General features: G+C 28.1%; 5 protein-coding genes across 23 annotated transcripts in view; 4 read left to right on the top strand and 1 right to left on the bottom strand.

Annotated features, from left to right (window-relative positions):
- Positions 1–19,870, bottom strand: part of LOC103574021 (MAP7 domain-containing protein 2) — a 129,154-nt gene that overhangs the window by 64,051 nt on the left and 45,233 nt on the right. For 7 of the 15 annotated variants that reach the window (XM_008553349.3, XM_053740790.1, XM_053740789.1 and 4 more), the window contains exon 2: positions 1,206–1,262. The exons of 7 other annotated variants lie outside the window; for them this stretch is intronic. In XM_008553349.3, coding sequence (XP_008551571.1) covers positions 1,206–1,209 — 4 coding nt within the window. In that variant the 5' untranslated portion in view covers positions 1,210–1,262. Of the gene's footprint in view, positions 1–1,205; positions 1,263–5,434; positions 5,640–19,870 lie in introns of those variants that run through there. One more of the 15 variants, XM_008553350.3, reaches the window with a different exon arrangement.
- On the top strand, positions 6,492–10,067 carry LOC103574042 (leukocyte elastase inhibitor). 3 transcript variants are annotated; one of them, XR_008404012.1, is made up of 10 exons: positions 6,492–6,707; positions 6,775–6,905; positions 6,977–7,159; positions 7,812–8,022; positions 8,101–8,312; positions 8,394–8,585; positions 8,663–8,801; positions 9,019–9,162; positions 9,312–9,362; positions 9,807–9,880. XR_008404012.1 is itself a non-coding variant. In XM_053740803.1 (9 exons), exons 1-8 carry the CDS (start codon positions 6,698–6,700, stop codon positions 9,159–9,161), a joined length of 1,221 nt encoding a protein of 406 aa, XP_053596778.1. In that variant the 5' UTR covers positions 6,492–6,697; the 3' UTR covers position 9,162; positions 9,807–9,898. The 3 variants fall into 3 exon arrangements, 2 of the variants coding, with proteins under 2 accessions (XP_053596778.1, XP_053596779.1); XM_053740803.1 differs by lacking the exon at positions 9,312–9,362 and having other exon boundaries at positions 9,807–9,898; XM_053740804.1 differs by lacking the exons at positions 9,019–9,162; positions 9,312–9,362 and having other exon boundaries at positions 6,496–6,707; positions 9,807–10,067.
- On the top strand, positions 11,188–13,953 carry LOC128668257 (leukocyte elastase inhibitor-like). Of its 3 annotated transcripts, none has more exons than XM_053740807.1 (9): positions 11,188–11,295; positions 11,729–11,816; positions 11,901–12,031; positions 12,099–12,281; positions 12,359–12,569; positions 12,652–12,863; positions 12,933–13,124; positions 13,203–13,341; positions 13,711–13,953. In XM_053740807.1, the coding sequence occupies exons 2-9, from the start codon at positions 11,807–11,809 to the stop codon at positions 13,839–13,841; spliced, it is 1,209 nt and encodes a 402-aa protein (XP_053596782.1). In that variant the 5' UTR covers positions 11,188–11,295; positions 11,729–11,806; the 3' UTR covers positions 13,842–13,953. The 3 variants fall into 3 exon arrangements, with proteins under 3 accessions (XP_053596782.1, XP_053596780.1, XP_053596781.1); XM_053740805.1 differs by having other exon boundaries at positions 11,190–11,295; positions 11,597–11,816; XM_053740806.1 differs by having other exon boundaries at positions 11,190–11,295; positions 11,597–11,816; positions 13,480–13,815.
- Positions 14,216–16,689, top strand: LOC103574023 (antichymotrypsin-2). Its single transcript, XM_008553355.3, has 8 exons — positions 14,216–14,670; positions 14,762–14,913; positions 15,001–15,183; positions 15,244–15,454; positions 15,548–15,759; positions 15,832–16,023; positions 16,107–16,245; positions 16,463–16,689. The coding sequence occupies exons 1-8, from the start codon at positions 14,661–14,663 to the stop codon at positions 16,591–16,593; spliced, it is 1,230 nt and encodes a 409-aa protein (XP_008551577.1). The 5' UTR covers positions 14,216–14,660; the 3' UTR covers positions 16,594–16,689.
- LOC103574025 (ovalbumin-related protein X) lies at positions 17,667–19,762 on the top strand. The gene is made up of 7 exons (XM_008553356.3): positions 17,667–17,691; positions 17,771–17,907; positions 17,987–18,169; positions 18,469–18,679; positions 18,754–18,965; positions 19,059–19,395; positions 19,479–19,762. Exons 1-7 carry the CDS (start codon positions 17,682–17,684, stop codon positions 19,631–19,633), a joined length of 1,245 nt encoding a protein of 414 aa, XP_008551578.1. The 5' UTR covers positions 17,667–17,681; the 3' UTR covers positions 19,634–19,762.

The following is a 19,870-nucleotide window of genomic DNA, read 5'->3' as shown; positions in this document are numbered from 1 at the left end:
AAATTTAAAATGACTTAATTCAATCAATTGTTATAATTTCTCTTTATATTTACAACCGGAATTGAAATAATTCAAATCTTCATGTGAATGACTATGGAAAGTTTTTCTAAATCATATTTCTTATTATTATTTTAATGTTACTTTTTTTTAAAAATAATTTACTCTAGTATTTTTTGTAACAATCTTACGTTCTTTATGTGAAAGTAAGAACATAAAGTGTACAATAATAATAGTAATAATAATTTCTAGTTTTAAATATTCTAAGAAAATCACGGGTTTTAAAAACATTCTCGTCTGCGATCTTAATTTTCTTCAACCAAGTCATGAAATATATTTTTTTATGACAATATTGTTGTACTGGCCACTTAAATATTTTGTTTAAACTATTTAAAAGTATATTCAGGTCATATGTATACTTAAAATTTTTTATGTCTTACAATTCATTGCAATTGAAGAAAAAAAAAATTTCGAAATGTCAGTTTAATTTTTTTTTTTACTACCGATTGTAATAAAATAAAAATAAAAAAAATTTATACAAAGCAAAATAAAGTTTTTTTTCTTTTTCTAAAATAATCGATCATCAATAAAGTGGGTATTAAATTTTTTTTTTCCACCAATCTATTTTTTACAGAACAATTATGAGTCGAATACAAAGTGAAGAAATGTAACGAAGATAAAAAAAATTTTAAAGTAGAAAAGAGAGATAATTTTAACGGTATTCATCTATTGAGCCTGGTTTTTCTGCTGCGGTTCGGTTAGTTCTTGGGTTTTTTTGCTACAGTAACCATCGAAACGACTAAAGAACCGTGAGATAAACAAAGTAAGGAAATATAGTCTGTCTTGATCTAATCGACGCTCAACAATGTCAATTGGGCCGAGTTATGCAATTGCACCTACAGTAATGACCTGCATTGAGCTTCGTCGAATCTTCAAGTCAGTACTTTTTTTTGTGTTTAATAAAAAAAAAATTTTTTATTTTCTTTTCTATATATACCTACGTTACTACCGTTAACTCATATGCAATTAACAAAACTTATATAGCAAGTCACATGTTATTTGAATTAAAAAAAATTAACTGTTAATTAAATTATAATATAATTATAGGAATTACTCTTATCTCGATGAGTAAATAGAAAATTTATTCTATTATTTAATTTAATTTATTCCTTATAAAAAATCAATTTACTTCAAATTTTTAAACTCACCCATTATATTATTTTGACATCTTAATTCAAAATTATTAATTGAATTTTGAGACTCACCTGAAACAAAAAATTAAATTTATTTATTAAATAATGCATATTAATATTTAATTATAAATTATTTTTCTTTTGATCAAATTGATTTGAACGTTTAAGTAAATTAATATAAAATATTAAAGTTTATTTTTTGTAAATTGTAAAAATAAAGGAAAGTAAAAATTCCTTTAATGCCGACGGCGTAAGTAAACTCTGAGTAGAAATCTGTAAAATGAAACTGAAGTTCCAGCGGCTGAACGGTTGGTGTATCGCAAGATAAAATATATACAGATCACTTTTATATCGACTCACCACGTGCGCGACTGACCCTAAGAAGGATTTGCAGATAATTTCTTCGTCGAATTTATTGAAAATTTTCATAAGGTTGGGAGAAAAATTTTGACAAATTTTCCATTTCTAGTATCAATGCAATGAAAAAAGTTCAACCCCCCGTTAAGGGTAGGCAATACTAGCCGAATTTTCGAAATTTACGTTTTAATTACATCGTAATTATGTCACTCAATGATGAAGATCTTCCAAAAAAGTTTGTATGTTACATTTTTTCGGAAGCTACAAAAATTCCAGTAATAACAATTGATTAATAAATTAAAAGAAAAGTAAAATTCAAATTTTGGTAAGTATGACCAGCCTTGATTGAGAAAATATATAAAATCTATTCGATCATTATTACAATATATATTCATAGTGTACAGTTTAATACTCTGTAGAAAATCGGAAGTAAATTCGAAATGATTACGAATTTTATTGTAATCCGAATTCACTCCGTCACTCGAAATTCTTAAGTAAAAAAAATTATTCCGTATACGGAGTAAACAAGGAGTTTGTTTTTTTCAGCAGAGTCATTTCGGAGTGATCGGAATTTTGTTTAAATTCTTATTCACTTTGATTCGAAAATTTAATATTAAAATAAACTCCCCCATAATAAAACACTCCGAATAAACTCAGGATTAAAGTCATCCTTAAATCCTTTAAGTTCACTCTTAAATTCTTATAGTGTATAAAGTTTTAAAATCAACAAATGTTGTAGTCAAACATGAAAGTTTATCACGAAAATCTAGAGATCGATCCATGTATAAAATTAGAATTGCCAAAACCCCACACGGAACTAGTATTCTATTTAAAATTATCTACAAAAAAACTTTTTTTATCAATCTAGGAGACATTTTTAATTATACTACATATTAATTTTATCTAACAAGTAATAAATAAATCTACTACGTGAAATTTATAGAAATGATTAGTCACGAATTGACCTACTGTACGACCATTATCCCTAAGGAAAAAAAAAATATAAAAATTTCATACTGATAGCAGTGACAAGAGAAAAGATATAACATAAAAGAATAAAGGAATGTGTACACGAAAGTAACGTGAATTTTTATTTTCAGTATATATCAGGTCAAGCTATTAATCACCTATTATATGTGTAAATATATATAGATCCAGGTACATTATCTGCGCTATTACGCGGGTAGAGAAAGTACCGCGGGCAATTAAATTCTTAATACGGGCATTGAGAAAAATTGTATACGTTTCGATTGTTTACCGTCTGTTAATCATCTTATGATGAAAAATTCCATGATTTATATTTATTTATAATAATATTTTCTCTTCTCTATGTGCATTAAGATATAGAGTAATGCTAATTAGTAACGAGAATGAGAGCAGTACGATAAGTAGAGTGGAATATCGATCAAAGGGAAAGTGTCACGGCCCTTGATCACGAGTGTCAAGGCCCAATGTTTTATTATATTTTTTCAGGAAGTATTTTAATTCAAATAAATTTTACTGTAAATAAATTGAATTTTTTTCGCGGTTTATTTTTTCGGAGGTCAATGGCGTGTTAACACTACACTGTGGTATAAATAATTGACCCACGCGATGCCGTAAATTTTTTGTAATTAAAAAAACTATTTAATTATTTAATTATATTTTTTATGATTCATAAGAATAAAAACTGCATGAGAAAATTTCAAATAAATATATGATTGCGCTATAAAGGTATTGTATGTATTTTTTCAAGTAATTATGAATTTTATATAATTATGTGTTATAAATATTTTTCATGTAAAATATATCGTATAATTAATGAATCATCAAGGAAGAAATTTAACATGACGTACATTAAAAAAAAACATTTATGCATTTTTTGCTTACATCTTTTAACTTTTTTTTTTAAATCGAAATTTGGTAATGAACTCGTTTAATAATTTTTTTTCGAAAAAACAAAATTTTCTGGAGGATTTAAAAAAAGTTTCCATTTAAAGTATTAGCAATAATTCTGGATTTTCTGAGACCATATCACTGGAGATCAAGACAGAAAAAATATTTTTGAGTGATAAATTCTAGATCGGAAACTTTCACAAAATTCCTGCCAAAATTCTGAAATACTGTGAAAAATTTGCGGAGTGAACCCGGACTAAATATGGAGTGGATGACTGGGTATTTATTTAATCTTCTTAGAGTGAAATTAACTCCGAAGGAGAGTTTATTCCAATATCAAACTCCGAATTGGAGTGAATAAGGATTTAAATAAATTCCAGTTACTCCAAAGTTACCCTCCCCCTTTACTCTGTATGCAGAAACTCCTGATCTAGTGTAAACATTTTTTTATAAAAATTGAAAAAATAAATTTTACCCTCAGACAAAATTTAATTAGTAAGAATACAAAAATAAAAGACTATTTATGAAAAGAAGGGAAACGAACACTTGAAAGATCTTATGAGTGTTACATTACAGACTAAAAATAATAAAAAAATGTCTAGATACAGTAAATAGTCTGAAGCATCGAAACTCATGTCCAAGCAAGAGCTCTATGATATCCACATATCAAGTCTTGTCTTATTACTCAAGTTAAATGTCTTCATCCAATTACCTTCAATGCCTTGGCATATGTCGGATTTAATGGCGTGGCGAGAATTTCAAAGAGAAAATTTAACGAGCCGATATATAAATTGCTATTCTCCCTTCCTACGCTATCTTTTACCTTAAGGCATTTTGAGTTTAATAAAATTTTCGGTTCACTTAATCTACATTGTAAAAGTTAAACCCCTTCTTATTTTCAGTGTTAAATGTTAAAATTATTAAAATATGTAGTACTGTATGTTTAAAATGTTTATTCAAAATAAAATCAAGTAAAAAATCACGCGATAATTTTAGCATTCTTGTCTGGCACGAGGAACAATCTTTCAGAACGAGATTCCTCTTTAATCGGTGTCGGGACGAGAGCAAAAAAGTAAAAAAATTAAGAAAGAGAAACAGATTACTCGAGACTACTTCTCACTCTCGTAATTAATATCAAGTTAACAAAATAAAAATAATTTTTATTTATATTTTACTTTGGTTAAGAATAAAATAATGTGATTATTAAATTTTAAAAATACAAATATATGTATTTAATAACAAATGGCATTGATATGATGCAAAAAAAAAACAAACTATTTCATGCTAACGATAAATAACTCGGTTGCGAGGTCAGATCAATAGATAAATCGCGTATGATGGGATCGAGAATGTAGAATGAGAGTAAAAAAATATAATAAATAAATGAGACGCGGTAGGGAATAAAAATCAATGAGTGTCAGACACGTGGGCTACTACTCACTGTACTGTAGTACTGTAGAACACTTACTCTTTCACTGTACACTAGTTTAGTTAGTTTGCATCACAAGTAAAGTAGTATGATTGTGTCAAATCGAATAATACCACCGGGCAATTCGATTAAACGTTTCGCTTGTGAAGCTCTTCTGGGGTTTCGCGACATGGATGCGCCCGCTTTTTTTTTCCTACGATATTTCAATCATAATAATTGTCAAGATTAAGTACCATTTAAATTTTATTATTATTTTTTTTTTTTTTAATGAAGTTACTAAAATTTATTTTGTTTTAAAAAAAATGACACTGAAGTTAGTCGGCGTTATAATTTTTTAATTTTCTTTTTCAAAATGATAAATTACAAAAAAAAATATTACAAAAAATTGCACTTATAGTTTTTTAAATTTTCTATAAGTGCATTTTTTTGTTTTTTTTTTTTCTTGTAATTAATTTGTTGAAAAAAAAATTCGAAAATTTTTAATTGTCTGCTAGCTTCAGGGTCATTAAAAAAAAAATTATTTAAATTGAAATTTCGAAAAAAATAAAAGAAATGTTTTATAAAAATTACAGATTATGTTTACCTCGAGAAATTGGTGTAATTGTCCAATCTGTTGTACTTAATTTTTTGCAACTCCACATTATAACTCATAATAAAACGAAATAATTTTTAAAAAAACTATATTAAAAATACACTTAATGGATGTTTTGTAGTTACTTTGTATGATTTATAAAAGTTAAAGAATAAAGAACATAACAGTGGGTAATAAAGCGAGGAAATACCACGAGCTTTCAAGTAGACTAGACATACATGAGAGACGCAGTTGTTGAACTTGGCGTCGCGACGGCACGTACCTCGGCAAATGGCGCCCCCTATTCTCGGTCGATACAGAAATTTAAGCAACAAAAACAAAAAAATATCTTTTGCTTTTTATAAATTTCATCAACTTAAAATTTAAAAAAAATCTCTTATTACTCAAAAGTATTTTTTTAAAAATTATTTACTACGTTAATTATTTAATTGCCAATGTGTATTATTGCTGAAAAATATTACCAAGGTCAAATAATAAAATATTTGTTAGATTTTAAAGAATATGTTAATTAGTTGATAATTAAAATTTATAAATAGTAATTTAATTTTTGAATGTCAATGACCGCGCGCGTATTCAATCTACAGATTTAAATATAAAAGAAAAAAAATTAATATTAATGTTAAATATATGTGTATTTGTTTGTCAATAATTACTTGCTAAATATATATAAATATGCGAATATGTATTTAAGAAAAAAAAAATATGTAAGGGATTCACAAAAACAAGTTTTGCCAGACAAATTATATAATTATTTTTAGTTGTGTTTCGGTATAAATATTTATGTTTTTAGTTAGCGTTAAAAATAAAACATGACATCAATGTGATTTTATAAAAAAAAAATTAATATTGATAGATAAGCCGCGACTATTTGTTTTGATTAGCAAATAGAAAAAAAACATTGCATGGAAAAAAATGAGAATTGCATGTAAAACAAAATTTTTGAAAATTGTTTTATCCACTTATTGGTATCGATAACCTTTTAATATAAAGAACAAGCGTATAATGATATTAAGATTAATACAAGGTTGAATCTTTTTAGTAGTTAAATTGTCAAGTTGGCGATAGTCATTCCGTGAGACATGTTTTGTCCATTTATCGTTAATTGCATTGAGTAAACACAATCTTTATTTAAATTCGATGGTTATTTAAATACTCGATGTTCTTGATTCCACATCTCATTCGGCTGTTGTTTCTTGGGATGTGAAGATCCTTTTAAAGATTTAATTTATTTTTAAAATTTAAAAGCTTCTTGATATGAATACGCGTGAGTTGTTTATTGTTAAGTAATCAAATGAATTTTATTTTAATAATTTGTGGAAATTTTATTTTAGAATTAATATTCTGTGCCGTAATAATGGCAATGGGTGTCACTAAATCGTGTGCTGCTTGTACGCAGTTTGATGGACCGGCTTTGAAAGCTGTCTCTAATGGTGCAAATCAATTTTCTACAAGTTTTTATAAAGTAAGGATAGTAATTATAGTATTGTTAATTGAAGGAATTTAATGATAATTGATGATTTGGGAATTTTACAGGCTTTGGCTGATAGTGAGTCAGGTAATTTTATTTGTTCGCCGGTTAGTGTTAACGTAGTTATGTCTATGGTAAGTTTTGGAGCTCATGGTGATACTGAACAACAGTTAAAATCAGTATTGAATTTACCATGTGATAAAAGTATAATTAAACAAGGTTATCAAGAACTTATTGACTCACTCAATGTAAGTTTTATTAAAAAATTTTTTTTTATTGCGGGAGGAACTACTGGCATACAGTCAAAGTCCATTAACTCGGATTCCATTATCTGGGAACTTCCCCTCAACCTTGACTCCCACTACGAACTACGCTCTCCCACCCGATTCTATACATTTGTAGGTCTCTGTGTATATTTATCTGTGCATCATTAATGTAGTCAAGAGCGCATGCGCTATAGTTTACTTTGTAAGGAAAAAGGGGCATCCGTTAACTAGGAAGTTCCAAGAAATTTCCGCTCCGTAGAGTAACTGTTCGAGATAATGGAATTCGACCGTATTTTAAAAAAATTTTGAATCACGGGGTAGGACAATCTGAGGCAAAATGAGACCATACTAATTTTTGGACATAAATGGTGTCATTTTGCTTCAAGTTCCCCTTAATTTGATTCATCTCTTGAAAGTATGAAAATTTGACTAAAATATTGAAACTAAATTTAAAAATTTTGAACTCAATCTGTTTTTAAATAAACACAAGAAATAGAAAAAAAAATAGCATCTAAAAAAAATGTCATTATTTTTTTCAAATATTTTTTTGGCGCCACCATTTTTCCTTCTCTTACTTACAAATAATCTATAGAATTTCTAAATTATAATGCATTAATTTCAAACTGTATTGCAGAATGTAAAAGGAGCTGAATTAAAATTAGCCAATAAAATTTTCGCACCAACTGATTATGAATTAAAGCCTGAATTTAAAGAATTGACTAAAACATTCTTCAGGTCAGAAATACAAAATGTCGATTTTAAAAAATCTGAGGAAGCTGCAAAGACAATAAATGATTGGTGTGCTAGCAAAACAAATAATCATATAACTGAACTTTTTAAGGCTGGTAATTATCAAATTTTTTTTATTATTATCAATTTTAAAATTACCAATTTAATGAACAAATTTTGATTATTCAATATAGATGATGTTCGGGATTCGACATTAGTTTTAGTTAACGCAGTTTACTTCAAAGGTAAATGGGCTGATAAATTTGATTCTGCATTGACAAAACCCGCGCCTTTTTATACTGACGAAAAAACAACGACAGATGTACAAATGATGCATAAACACGGTCAATTTTATTGGGGTTTTATTTCTGAAGTCAATGCTAGATTCATTGAGCTTCCTTACGAAGTAAACACACAACAATTTATAATTTGGTTTATCTATTTAAAGAATAATAATTAGATATGATTAAAAAAATATTTTTTGCAGAGCAAAGATTTCAATGAAGCAATTAGTATGTTTATAATTCTTCCAAATGAAATCAACGGACTACTAAATGTTGAAAGCAATCTTTATAAAATTGATTTTGGACGATTACGAGGATACAAAAGCAGCGTTGACCTTTATTTGCCTAAATTTAAAATTGAAAGTAAATTTGATCTAAAAGAAATTTTGGAAAAGGTTATTATCAAAATTTTGACATAATACATGTATATCTTTACTTATGAGTAATATCCAAAATTATTTTTATTTTATAGTTGGGAATTTCTGAAATATTTAAAAACACGGCTAATTTCTCTGGTATCAGTGACAAAATAAATATGAAAGTCAGTAAAATTGTTCAAAAAGCTTTTATCGAAGTAAATGAGGAGGGAAGTGAAGCAGCTGCGGTCACAGGTATTCAATTATTTTATATGTATTATGTTCAACTAAATTTTTATATTAGCTTGATTATTTCTCAAAATTTGGATAAAGTTTCCAAATTTTTTTCACACCAGCCAAAAATTTCTACAGGTTTTTTTTTTAAATGAAACAATTGGTGTAAATATTTTTGTGTCATAATGAATTTTTAATGGTCTCAAATGATGAAAATAAATTTTTGAATATACTCTAGGGATTCTTATGGGCGAATCTGCACGACCAGCATTACCGCCACCTCCGGAGCTATTTGTTGTCGACAAACCTTTTATTTATTCGATTGTTGATCGAAATAGTGATATTATACTATTTCAAGGACACATATATATTCCAGTTTGACGTATAAAAAATATTATTTTTTATGCATGTCGATTTATCAAATCATAAAATAAATAATCAAACTCATTAATCGACATTATTTTTCATTAATTGATGAAGTTTATCAAAAATATTTTTTTTTTTTTAAATTCACTTTCAATTCCGTTTCAGAAATTACGAATAGCGTGGAAATTTTTAGTCGTAATCTTCAATAATAACAAAGTAATTAAAAAAATTTTTTTATAGCATCATAATTACCGTCAGTTAATCAATTAATCACAACTAGAATTAGCTTGTTGTCGTTTTTAATTCTTTACATGCCATCAGAATGCGATTGATCATCAAGAAATTTTTAATTAATAAACGAGATTAATTTAACCTGTCGTTATTAAAGAAAAAATATTTGTCTTATGTAAATAATTAAATTATATGATTTCATCACAAGTGATCTCATTATAGGCAATGATGCAGCATCATTACCGTATGATTTTATAATAAACGGTTCTTCCATTGCCAGAATAATATCAAAAGCAAATGAAATAAAATTTTTTTAAGCGGAAATTATTAATCCTACTGGGGCCTAATATAATTAACACATAAATCATAATATACTCGAAAACTGTGTACAGAATCATTAATAAATTTTTGACTGTTCTATGATTTTAGGTACTGGATTCGTAACTTTATCATTACCGCCACAATTTGTTGTTGATAGACCATTTCTGTGTATGATTACGAAGGCTAAAACTCAAACCCAAATTTTTAAGGCACGGGTGATCAATCCTAATTTCGGAAAAACTAAATAAATTATTTATGTCTATCATTGTTATTTTCCTTCTCAGGTTAATTGTCGAATATTTTTGTAAAGTTTTAAATATTTTTTATGTATAATAAATTCAATAAATTCTTAGCTCTTTAAAATTTGTATTTTAAGAGTTCAGGTCGATGTTAAAAAATTAATTCTATTACCAAACCTGTCATTAAAATTGATAAACGTTTTTTTGGACGAACCTCCATTCAAATATGAATACTGTACTTCCGTATTCACTCCGAATTTACTCCCGATTTTTTACAGTGTAGTCTCATCGAAAATGCGAATTTGAGTCAGTAAAAGTTTTCAAATTTGCAAGTAATTTTTACGATTTTGGACCGTAAGTCAAAATTATAAATCGAATAATAAAATCATCAACTGTAATTTTAAAACCATTAGTAGTAAATTGATAAATTTTTTACAATTAATTACAAACTTGTTTACTTCTTAAATTTCATTGTTATATCGCGTGTTCTTGCTCAGCTTTATTATTAGTAACAAAGTAATTAAAACAAAAAAAAGACCAATAATTTTGAAATCACCACGTCGACTAATTGATCGATTGATTTTTATATTTGGAATCGATGCCGTTATTTTCCACTCAATTAGATTTAAATTTAAAAATTACTGTATATCAAGATGTCAAAAATTGTGAATTTTAATTAAATTTTTTTTAAACAATTTTTTGTCAATTGTTTTTATTCACGAATTAAAATTAATAATTTTTTTCGAACTTAGCTTGATTATCTCGATAACAAAAAAGTGTATTAAATATGATCCAAATAGAGTAGATTAACAAATTCTATTTATGAAAAATATTTTCATCATTTGCATATCATAAAATATTGGCTCTTAATAAAAAGACATGAAAAACCTTCTTATAAACTTCTTATTGGCTATTAGCACTATGAAAATTCTCAAAAGTAAAGGGCTTTTTTAAGAAAAGTAAAGATGAGAATAATTTACCTCAAAAGGGTGCGCTCGCGCGCGAAATTTGATTTTGTAGTGTTAGTAGCCACTGATCAAGTTCTGAACTCGGAAATTTCGCAATGAAAAAAAAAATGATTCAATCCCATGCGTTTATGTAAGAAATAGTATAAGTGGGAGAAAAATTTGGCTCCTTACTTCGAACTTGTATCGCAAGACCGACGAATGGCTGCGCATTTTGCTTCGTAGTATTAGTGTATAGAAATTTGTAATACATCCTAAAAAGTGCCTAAGGCAAACTATCGACTGATATATAAACGACACTTTTGGGATGATCAATCAAATCAACCTTGCAATTCAAAGTTTGTGAATTTTTTCCCGCTGATACCAAAATCGAAAAATCTACAATGAAGATCTGTAAGTATACTTTGAAATATCTAATTTTAAATACGATGATACATATATATTTATTGTACGTACAATGTAAACCCATTTCCACGTCTTATTAATTATTAATTCACCTGAGAAAGATGAAAATCTATCTGGAATCGTCAAAAAAAAAGAAAAATTATAATCGATTTGATTCATTATTATCTAATCGAATATTCATTTGTAAGGAAAATATAACAAATATAAAATATTTGTTCATTATAAAATATTGTATTTTTTTGTTATTATTCTTATAAATTGTCTACTTTATCTCTGCATTTGATTCCAGAAATTTTTGAATTAGAATTAAAAATGAACATTTAGGTCAACATGATCAAAACATGACCTGATGTTGAACTTAAAAAAAAATATAGTTATCAATAGTCATGAACTGATAAGATAATTACATAAACGATTACAGTAAAAAGAAGCTTTACTTCATTAGTTAGCGAAACGGTTTGATTCATTAGCGACATTATTAAATTTTGAAGTATTCAAAATGTTCATAAGTAAGTAATTTGAGAAAAGCAAATTAATTATTAATTATAAAATGTACAATTAATAGAAGTAATCAAAATTTAAATTTATTTCAGAGTTTCTATTCAGTGGTATAATCGCGGCGTTGAGTGTCGCCGGTTCTTTGTCAGATTGTGTTCAATCTGATGAGCCAGCTCTTAAAGCCGTTTCTACGGCTGCTAATAAATTTTCTAATAATTTTTACAAAGTAAGAGCTTTAAGAAGTTAATTATCAATATATTCCAAATAGCTATGACTTTATGGATTTATTTTAGGCTGTAGCAGATAGCGAATCAGGTAATTTTATTTGTTCACCGGTTAGTGTAGATATTGTGTTATCTATGACCAATTTCGGCGCACGTGGTAATACTCAAAAACAATTGGAGTCATCTTTAAGTTTACCTTGTGATAAGACTGTTGCCAAGCAAGGATTTCAACAACTTATTAATTCGTTTAATGTAAGGCTAAAATATAGTTTTTTTTATCAGTACGATCTGATTATTATCATGAACTTTTTTTTTAAATTATGCGGCAGGATGTGAAAGGGGCTGAACTGAAGCTAGCAAATAAAGTTTTTACTGCGAGCGGATCTAAATTACTATCTGATTTTCAAGAAGTAACGAAGACATACTTCGGGTCCGAATCACAGAGCGTTGATTTTACAAACACTGAACAAGCTGCTGCTACTATTAATAATTGGTGTGCAGATAAAACAAATAATCGTATAACTGAGTTATTCAAACCTAGTAAGTTCAAAATATACTGATTTCTACAAATTTTCAGTTTAGTAAGAACGATTTCTTTGAGGGTTTTATTTGCTAATTGCAGGTGATGTTGAGGGTTTCTTATTGGTGTTAGTTAACGCCGTTTACTTCAAAGGAAAATGGGCTGACAAATTTAATCCTGAATGGACAAGGTCTTCACCTTTCCATGTTGATGAAAATACAACCAAAGATGTGCAAATGATGTACAAAATGGCAGATTTTAACTGGGGATATATCAAGACTCTAAAAGCTAAATATATTGAACTTCCATACGAGGTTGTCATTTATTAATTTATGTCATCTAAAACATATCTTTATGTACTTAGATATTTTGTTATTTAATAGAGTACAAACGAGAATGAAGCTATAAGCATGTTTATCATTCTTCCTGATCAACATAGTGGACTTCGTGATGTTGAAAACAATATTCAAAATATAAATTTTGCCGAACTTGAAGGATCCAAGAGCGAGGTTGCTTTACATTTGCCTAAATTTAAAATCGAAAGCAAACTCGATCTGAAACCAATTTTACGTAATGTAAATGTCAAAAATATATTTTCAATAATTACTTCTATTATTTTTCATTGAAATTTATTAACTGCTTTTTATTTAAAGATGGGCATTACCGAGATATTTGACGACACTGCTGATCTTTCTGGTATCATGGAGAATACGGAATTAAAAGTGAGCAAAGTTATTCAGAAAGCATTTATAGAAGTTAATGAAGAGGGTTCTGAAGCCGCTGCTGTTACAGGTAATTTGAAATTTAATTTCATTAACTTTTACTAAATTTTTAATGAAAAAATCAACTTTAATCAAAGTTAAACCCTGAATCTCGATGCAACAAATTTTCAAATTCAACAGTATAAATTAATAAAAAATTAAATTACAGGTATGAAAATTGTAGCACCATCAATGCCACACGAAATCGAAATTAACAGACCATTTATTGCGATAATATTATCTAAAACTACGGGAACACATCTTTTTAGTGCACGAATTATCGATCCAGCTTTGGCTTAGCATAACAATATCAATAGCTCAATAATTGATAATTAAAAAATTAAAAGTTAAAACTTTTTGAGCAGTAGCTCAAAATATTGAGATTATTTTTAAATTTTAGGAATGGGTTTCGTTTTTATGTCTATGCCACCACAATTCACTGTCGATAGACCATTTTTATGTTCTATTGTGAAGAAAAGTACTGGAACTCAATTATTTAATGCCCGTGTGATTGATCCCATCGCCAGTTAATTTTGATTTATGTGATTTCACCGACAGACGGATAAGTAATAGAATAGTTTTGTTTCGTCCAATTAAAAAAATGTATGTTACAATAAATAAATTTACGATTTTAATTTCATAACATTGATAAAAAAAAAATAAATGATTTTTTTTTTACCTGATTCCGATTTCTTTGCAGCTTATATTATATAGAGTAAAATTTGTTTGCTTGATAATTTTACATAATTGATAATCCAAATTGTTTTTTAACAATAAAAAAATGTCCATATTTCTATCAGTTACAGATATCTTTTTATAGCTAAGCATTGGTGATACCAGAATGATTCATAATTCGTGCAAAAAAATTGTTATTTCAATTCGACCAATAGATCACCGAATGCATTGTAAAATGCTTCTTCTACTTGATTTATTTTCTGATAATTATGCCCACGTCAAAATAGAAAAGAAAAGGAAGCGCAAAGAAATAAAGAGTCAGAAAAAAATAAAAATGAGTAGTGATCTCATTGAAACGAGGTTTATATAAAATTTATACTTTTGAGAAATTCCAACGGGACATAAAGAGTATATATGACTCTGCATCGAGTCAAAGCTGCAATTTACCTATACTTGACGAATGCTACTCATTAAGAACAAGAGTATAGTTCAAAAAATTGAAAAAGAAAAAAAATTCAAGCAAAAAATCCATATTTTAAACAATTTTTGAGCGCGTAATTTTGATTTTAAGGAACTTCTTAGATCTCAATACCAAAATTTAAATAAATCAATCTTATTAGTGTGTTCAACAGTTTGATTTAATAACACCCTTTACAACATTCCAAATTATTAAAAATGATTATCAGTAAGTGTAATTTGAGCAACATTACTCTTTTTGAACCATTATTCATAAAATTGGTCATGAACAATGTAAATAATGTATACAATTATTTTAGAATGTTTATCTATCGTCATAATAGTGACTATAAGTGTAACTAATTCTTCGATATATGATGATGATATTAATATGAATGGTATTATACCCGCCAAACCGGATCTTCAATTTGATCCTTCGGCGATTAATAAATTTTCTAAAAGATTTTACAGCGTAAGTTAAATTCCGTTGTTTCTTGATTAAGAAAAATGGTCAAATTCCGGTAAATAAATGCAAGTGCATATAATTTTTTTTTTTCAGGTTTTAGCAGAATATGAATCAGATAATCTAATCTGCTCGCCACTTAGTGTGTATGTTACGCTTTTCATGGCAAGTTATGGTGCGTGTGGTAATACTAAAAAACAATTGTTATCAGCTTTAAGTTCACCTAATGATAAAACCATTACTGAGAGGGAAATTCAACATCTACTTTATTCACTCAATGTAAACCTAATATTATTTTTTATCGATATCCATGAAAAAATAACCACTTCCTTTTTACAGAATATGCAAGGGGCCGAAGTAAAGTTAGTTAATAAAATTTTCGCAACGAATAAGTTCAAATTACAGCCCAAATTTACAAAAATAACAAAAGAGTATTTTGGGTCTGAAGTGAAGCGAGTTGATTTCATAAATGTTGAAAAAACTGTTAGAACTATAAATAATTTGTGTGCAAATGAATCAAATAATCATATAACTGATGTAGTCGAACCTAGTAAGCTAAATGTCTCAAAGTTTGTTCTAAATATAAATTCAAAATATATATCGCTCAAATTAAAAATTGAATATGTATTTTTATCGACCATAGGTGATATTGAGGGCGCAGAAATGATTTTAGTTAGCGCTATTTACTTCAAAGGCAAATGGGCTGAAAAATTTAAATTTAAATGGACCAACCCATATCCTTTTGAAATCGACGAAAAAACAACTAAGGATGTGCCGATGATGTTTAAAGAAGCAAAATTCTATTGGGGTTACATTCGGGCGGTCAAATCTCGTTTCATCAAACTTCCGTATGAGGTTAGAAATAATTTATTTCTTTGGATTTAAATTTAGCTTCTGAATGTTTATCGATAACATTTAATCCAATAGAGCCATGGAAAAAAAGAAACAATCGAAATGATTATTATTCTTCCTCATAATGGAGTCAATATTCACGACGTTGAAAATAATATTAACAAAATAGATTTCACACGACTCAAAGGATCCACGATGAAGATGGCTTTGCATTTACCCAAATTCAAAATCGAAAGTAAATTCAATCTAAAACCAACTTTACAAGATGTAATTAGAAAAATATTTTTAGTTTCTTGAATAATTACTTTTATTGTTCATCATCACAAAATCTAACGGTTACATGATTGAAGGTGGGGATTACTCAGATGTTTAAAGACACTGCTGACTTTTCTGGTATTATAAAAAATACTAAACTAAAGGTCAGCAAAATCATTCAGAAAGCATTTATCGAAGTCAATGAAGAGGGAACTGAAGCCGCTGCCGTTACAGGTAGCTAAAAAATCTTTTGATTATCAGATAAAATTCTCCAATTTTGTCACAATAACAGAATAATAAATTAGGGAACCATCATTTTTTGAGCACATTAATTAGTGACATTATTTGCGCTTAGCGCGATAATATAAATTTTCTAACGATGGTCATGGATTACATAAAAAATTGTTTTGTGTCTTTAGCTTCAAACATTAAGATTATTTTTTGATTTCAGGAATGAAAATGAAATCCAGATCATCACCTCTACAGTTTACTGTTAATAGACCATTTTTGTGTGTAATTGTCAAGAGCAATAGTAATACACCATTATTTTATGCTCGTATAATGGATCCTACTGCCAACTAAATTTAGTTCAGATAATTTTCCAAATTGACAGAAACAATAAATATTTTTTTTTTCTTTAGGCGATTAAATAAAAAACAATTTTTTTGTTTGCATTAATTTTGAATTAATAACCTTTTTTTCTATAGGCTATTATAGTTAAAATAATTAAAGCAATTATCGACAAACGAAATTTCAATAGAGTACTTAAATGAATCAAGATATATCGTAGAAAATGTTCTTAAAATTCCTTGTTTTTCTTAAGCTTTAATTAATATTCAGAGATTTTTTCAGAGGTTTTCGCTCACGACATTCAGTTTTTCTATGCGAAAATGGGGAAAATGTTTTTTTTTTTTTTACGTCAATAATTTCAAATCATATTTCTTCATCAGGGATTACAATTTATACGACTATTGGCGTGATAACCAAATACAGAGCTGTATCATAAGAGCGGTCGATATTTTACGAGCTACAATATTTTTTAAAAATTTAATATGTTTTATTGAGTTATTTCTAAATTAGTGGCAACTTATACAGGCAGAAAATCATTTTATATTGATAAAATTTCTGAAATTTTTCTAATTACTTGGAATTTCGAAATCTGAGTAAAAATATATTATTGTGATGAAATGCAGATGATAATTTATACTATTCAGATGATAATTGTATAAAAAGTATAAAAATTTGACGTATTTTTCACACTAATGCGATGAATAATCAACTGACATGGTTTTTCAATACTAAATCATTATCATGTTTTTCTCGCTTAAAGAAAAAAAATATTGTTTAACTTTGCGAGATATGAATTGTTTAATTTGAATAAAATGATTAATATATTTATCCGTCGATTCGGAAAATCTAATAGACGCGATGGAATATTATAGAGTAGACGTTTATGATTAATAATCTGAAGCTATCATTTAGATAACATTTCGTTACCGTGACCTTTTAGAAGTTATTAAATGTTTGAAAAAAATAAATATAAATGCAATCAAAATAGTATCATGTTTTGATGGCACTTTAAATACTCAAGATATTAAAACTAATAATCAATTGCTTTTTATATCGCGAGCTATATTTATTATAAAAATATAAATTCTGTGTCAATAATAATGAGATATCGTGAGTAGCAAATTAAATTCTTAGTATAAATTATTGAAAGTGAATTCCAATGTATTAATCTAATCTAATGTGATTTCAGAAATAACATGGCTCATTGGAGCTATTTTAGTAGGTCTGAGTTTATTAAATTTAACAGCAGCCCTAGATCCAGAAAATGCAGAACCTTTAACACTAGTTTCAAATGGAATGAGTCAATTTTCTACAGAGTTTTACAAAGTAAACATGTGAAAATTTCAGTTTAATTTTTTTATATTTTCTAAAAATTATTAATTTCCAACATCATTGTATTATTTAGATTTCGTCAGAAAATGAAGCAAATAACCTTATCTGCTCGCCATCAAGCGCTGGTATCGTTTTATCAATGGCAGCTTATGGTGCCCGAGGAAATACAGAAAAACAAATGAAATCAGGTTTACATTTGCCCGAAAATGACGCTGTCGGTAAAGAAGGTTATCAGTCACTTATCGACACCCTTAATGTAAATTCAAAATAATTTTATATTCATTTAAAGAATCTGACAGTCAAGCTGACAGCAAATTACCGACAACCTACTGCTGCAACATGTCGCCAAATTGAACACAAAAGTTGGCATTTCCAAAAATTGACAACTGGGCGCCAACTTTTTAAAAAACTTGAAAACAAATTTGGCGACAGATTGCTGCAGTAGATATTCACCAACTTGAACGCTATTGACACCAATTTTCTAACCAGAAAGTCTGTCTATCGGGAGAATATATAGACAATTTAATTTAATTATCCGTTTATATTCATTTTTAGGGTTTGAAAAGTGCTAGGCTTCGATTAGCTCAAAAAATTTACGTAGCAGACAATTTTGAAATAAATCCTGAATTTAAAGATATGACTGACAATAATTTCCGATCACCCATGGAAGCTTTAGATTTTAACAAAGCAGATGAAGCTAGTCAGACAATAAATGGTTGGTGTGCCCAAAAAACTAATAACCGTATCAGAGAAATAGTCACTGCAGGTAAAGTAGAAATATTTATTATTTCAAAATTACGAAATAGTTAGGATTACTATGATTATTTGAAATTTCAACAGATGATGTGAGTGGAGCATCAATTGTTCTTGTCAATGCAATTTATTTCAAAGGTGTTTGGAATGCTCAGTTTGATGAAGACGAGACAGAATCTGAACCATTTCATATTGATGAAAAAACGACCAAAAATGTTGATATGATGTTCAAAAGACATACATATAATTATGGAACCCTTCCGGATCTTGATGCTGTTTTTGTAGAACTTCCATACAAGGTATATTTCATAGCTTTACATAATACATAAAACTACTACATATACGAAAAAATTCACACAATTCAATGAGATGTATTTGAAATGAATCATCAGAAACTAAGTGAAAGCGACTCAATAAGTATGTTCATAATTTTGCCAAATACAATAACGGGACTGAAAAAAGCGGAAGAATCTCTCAACAAAGTAAACTTCAAAGAAGTTCATACTAATCATCATATGACTCCAATAAATTTGTCGGTACCTAAATTTAAAATTGAAAGTACACTCCAACTTCAACCGACACTTGAGAAATTGGGAATGACTGACATGTTCCAAGATACTGCTGACTTTACTGGAATCACAGAAGCTCCGCCACTAAAAGTCACTAAAGTCATTCAGAAAGCTTTCATCTCAATTGACGAAAAAGGAAGCGAAGCAGCTGCAGCAACTGGTTATTATTATTTACTATTTAAAAATTATTAATTTGTCTCGTAAAAAAAATTTTTCTTTAACTTATTAAAATCTATATTTTAGCGGTGATGGGAATGGCAAGATCTGGAGCTACTCTCAATCCAGCACCTGTAACAGTGACGGTTGACAGGCCATTTTTTTATGCAATTGTACATCCTGCAACAAATACTGTTTTATTCCAAGGGCACATTACTGACCCAAAATATGATGAAGTTTAAATTCGCTCAGTAAAATTATGGATGAAATACGAGAAAATATATATATGTATGTTTTTTCTTTTAAAGTCAAAATCATTGACATCCTTTCAAAAGATGAAAAGTTTCAAATAAAATATTCCTATGATTTAATCTTATGCTTATTTACTTAAAATATTTACTAGTCGCGTTATGAACCCACTTACAGGGGCGTAGCAGAATATGATTCTAAAAATTCCTTTACCCCCACTTCTGCTCAGC

The sequence above is a fragment of the Microplitis demolitor genome, chromosome 7 (genome assembly GCF_026212275.2).
Source record: "Microplitis demolitor isolate Queensland-Clemson2020A chromosome 7, iyMicDemo2.1a, whole genome shotgun sequence".
NCBI lineage: Eukaryota > Metazoa > Arthropoda > Insecta > Hymenoptera > Braconidae > Microplitis > Microplitis demolitor.
This window is presented reverse-complemented; position numbering and strand designations above follow the sequence as displayed.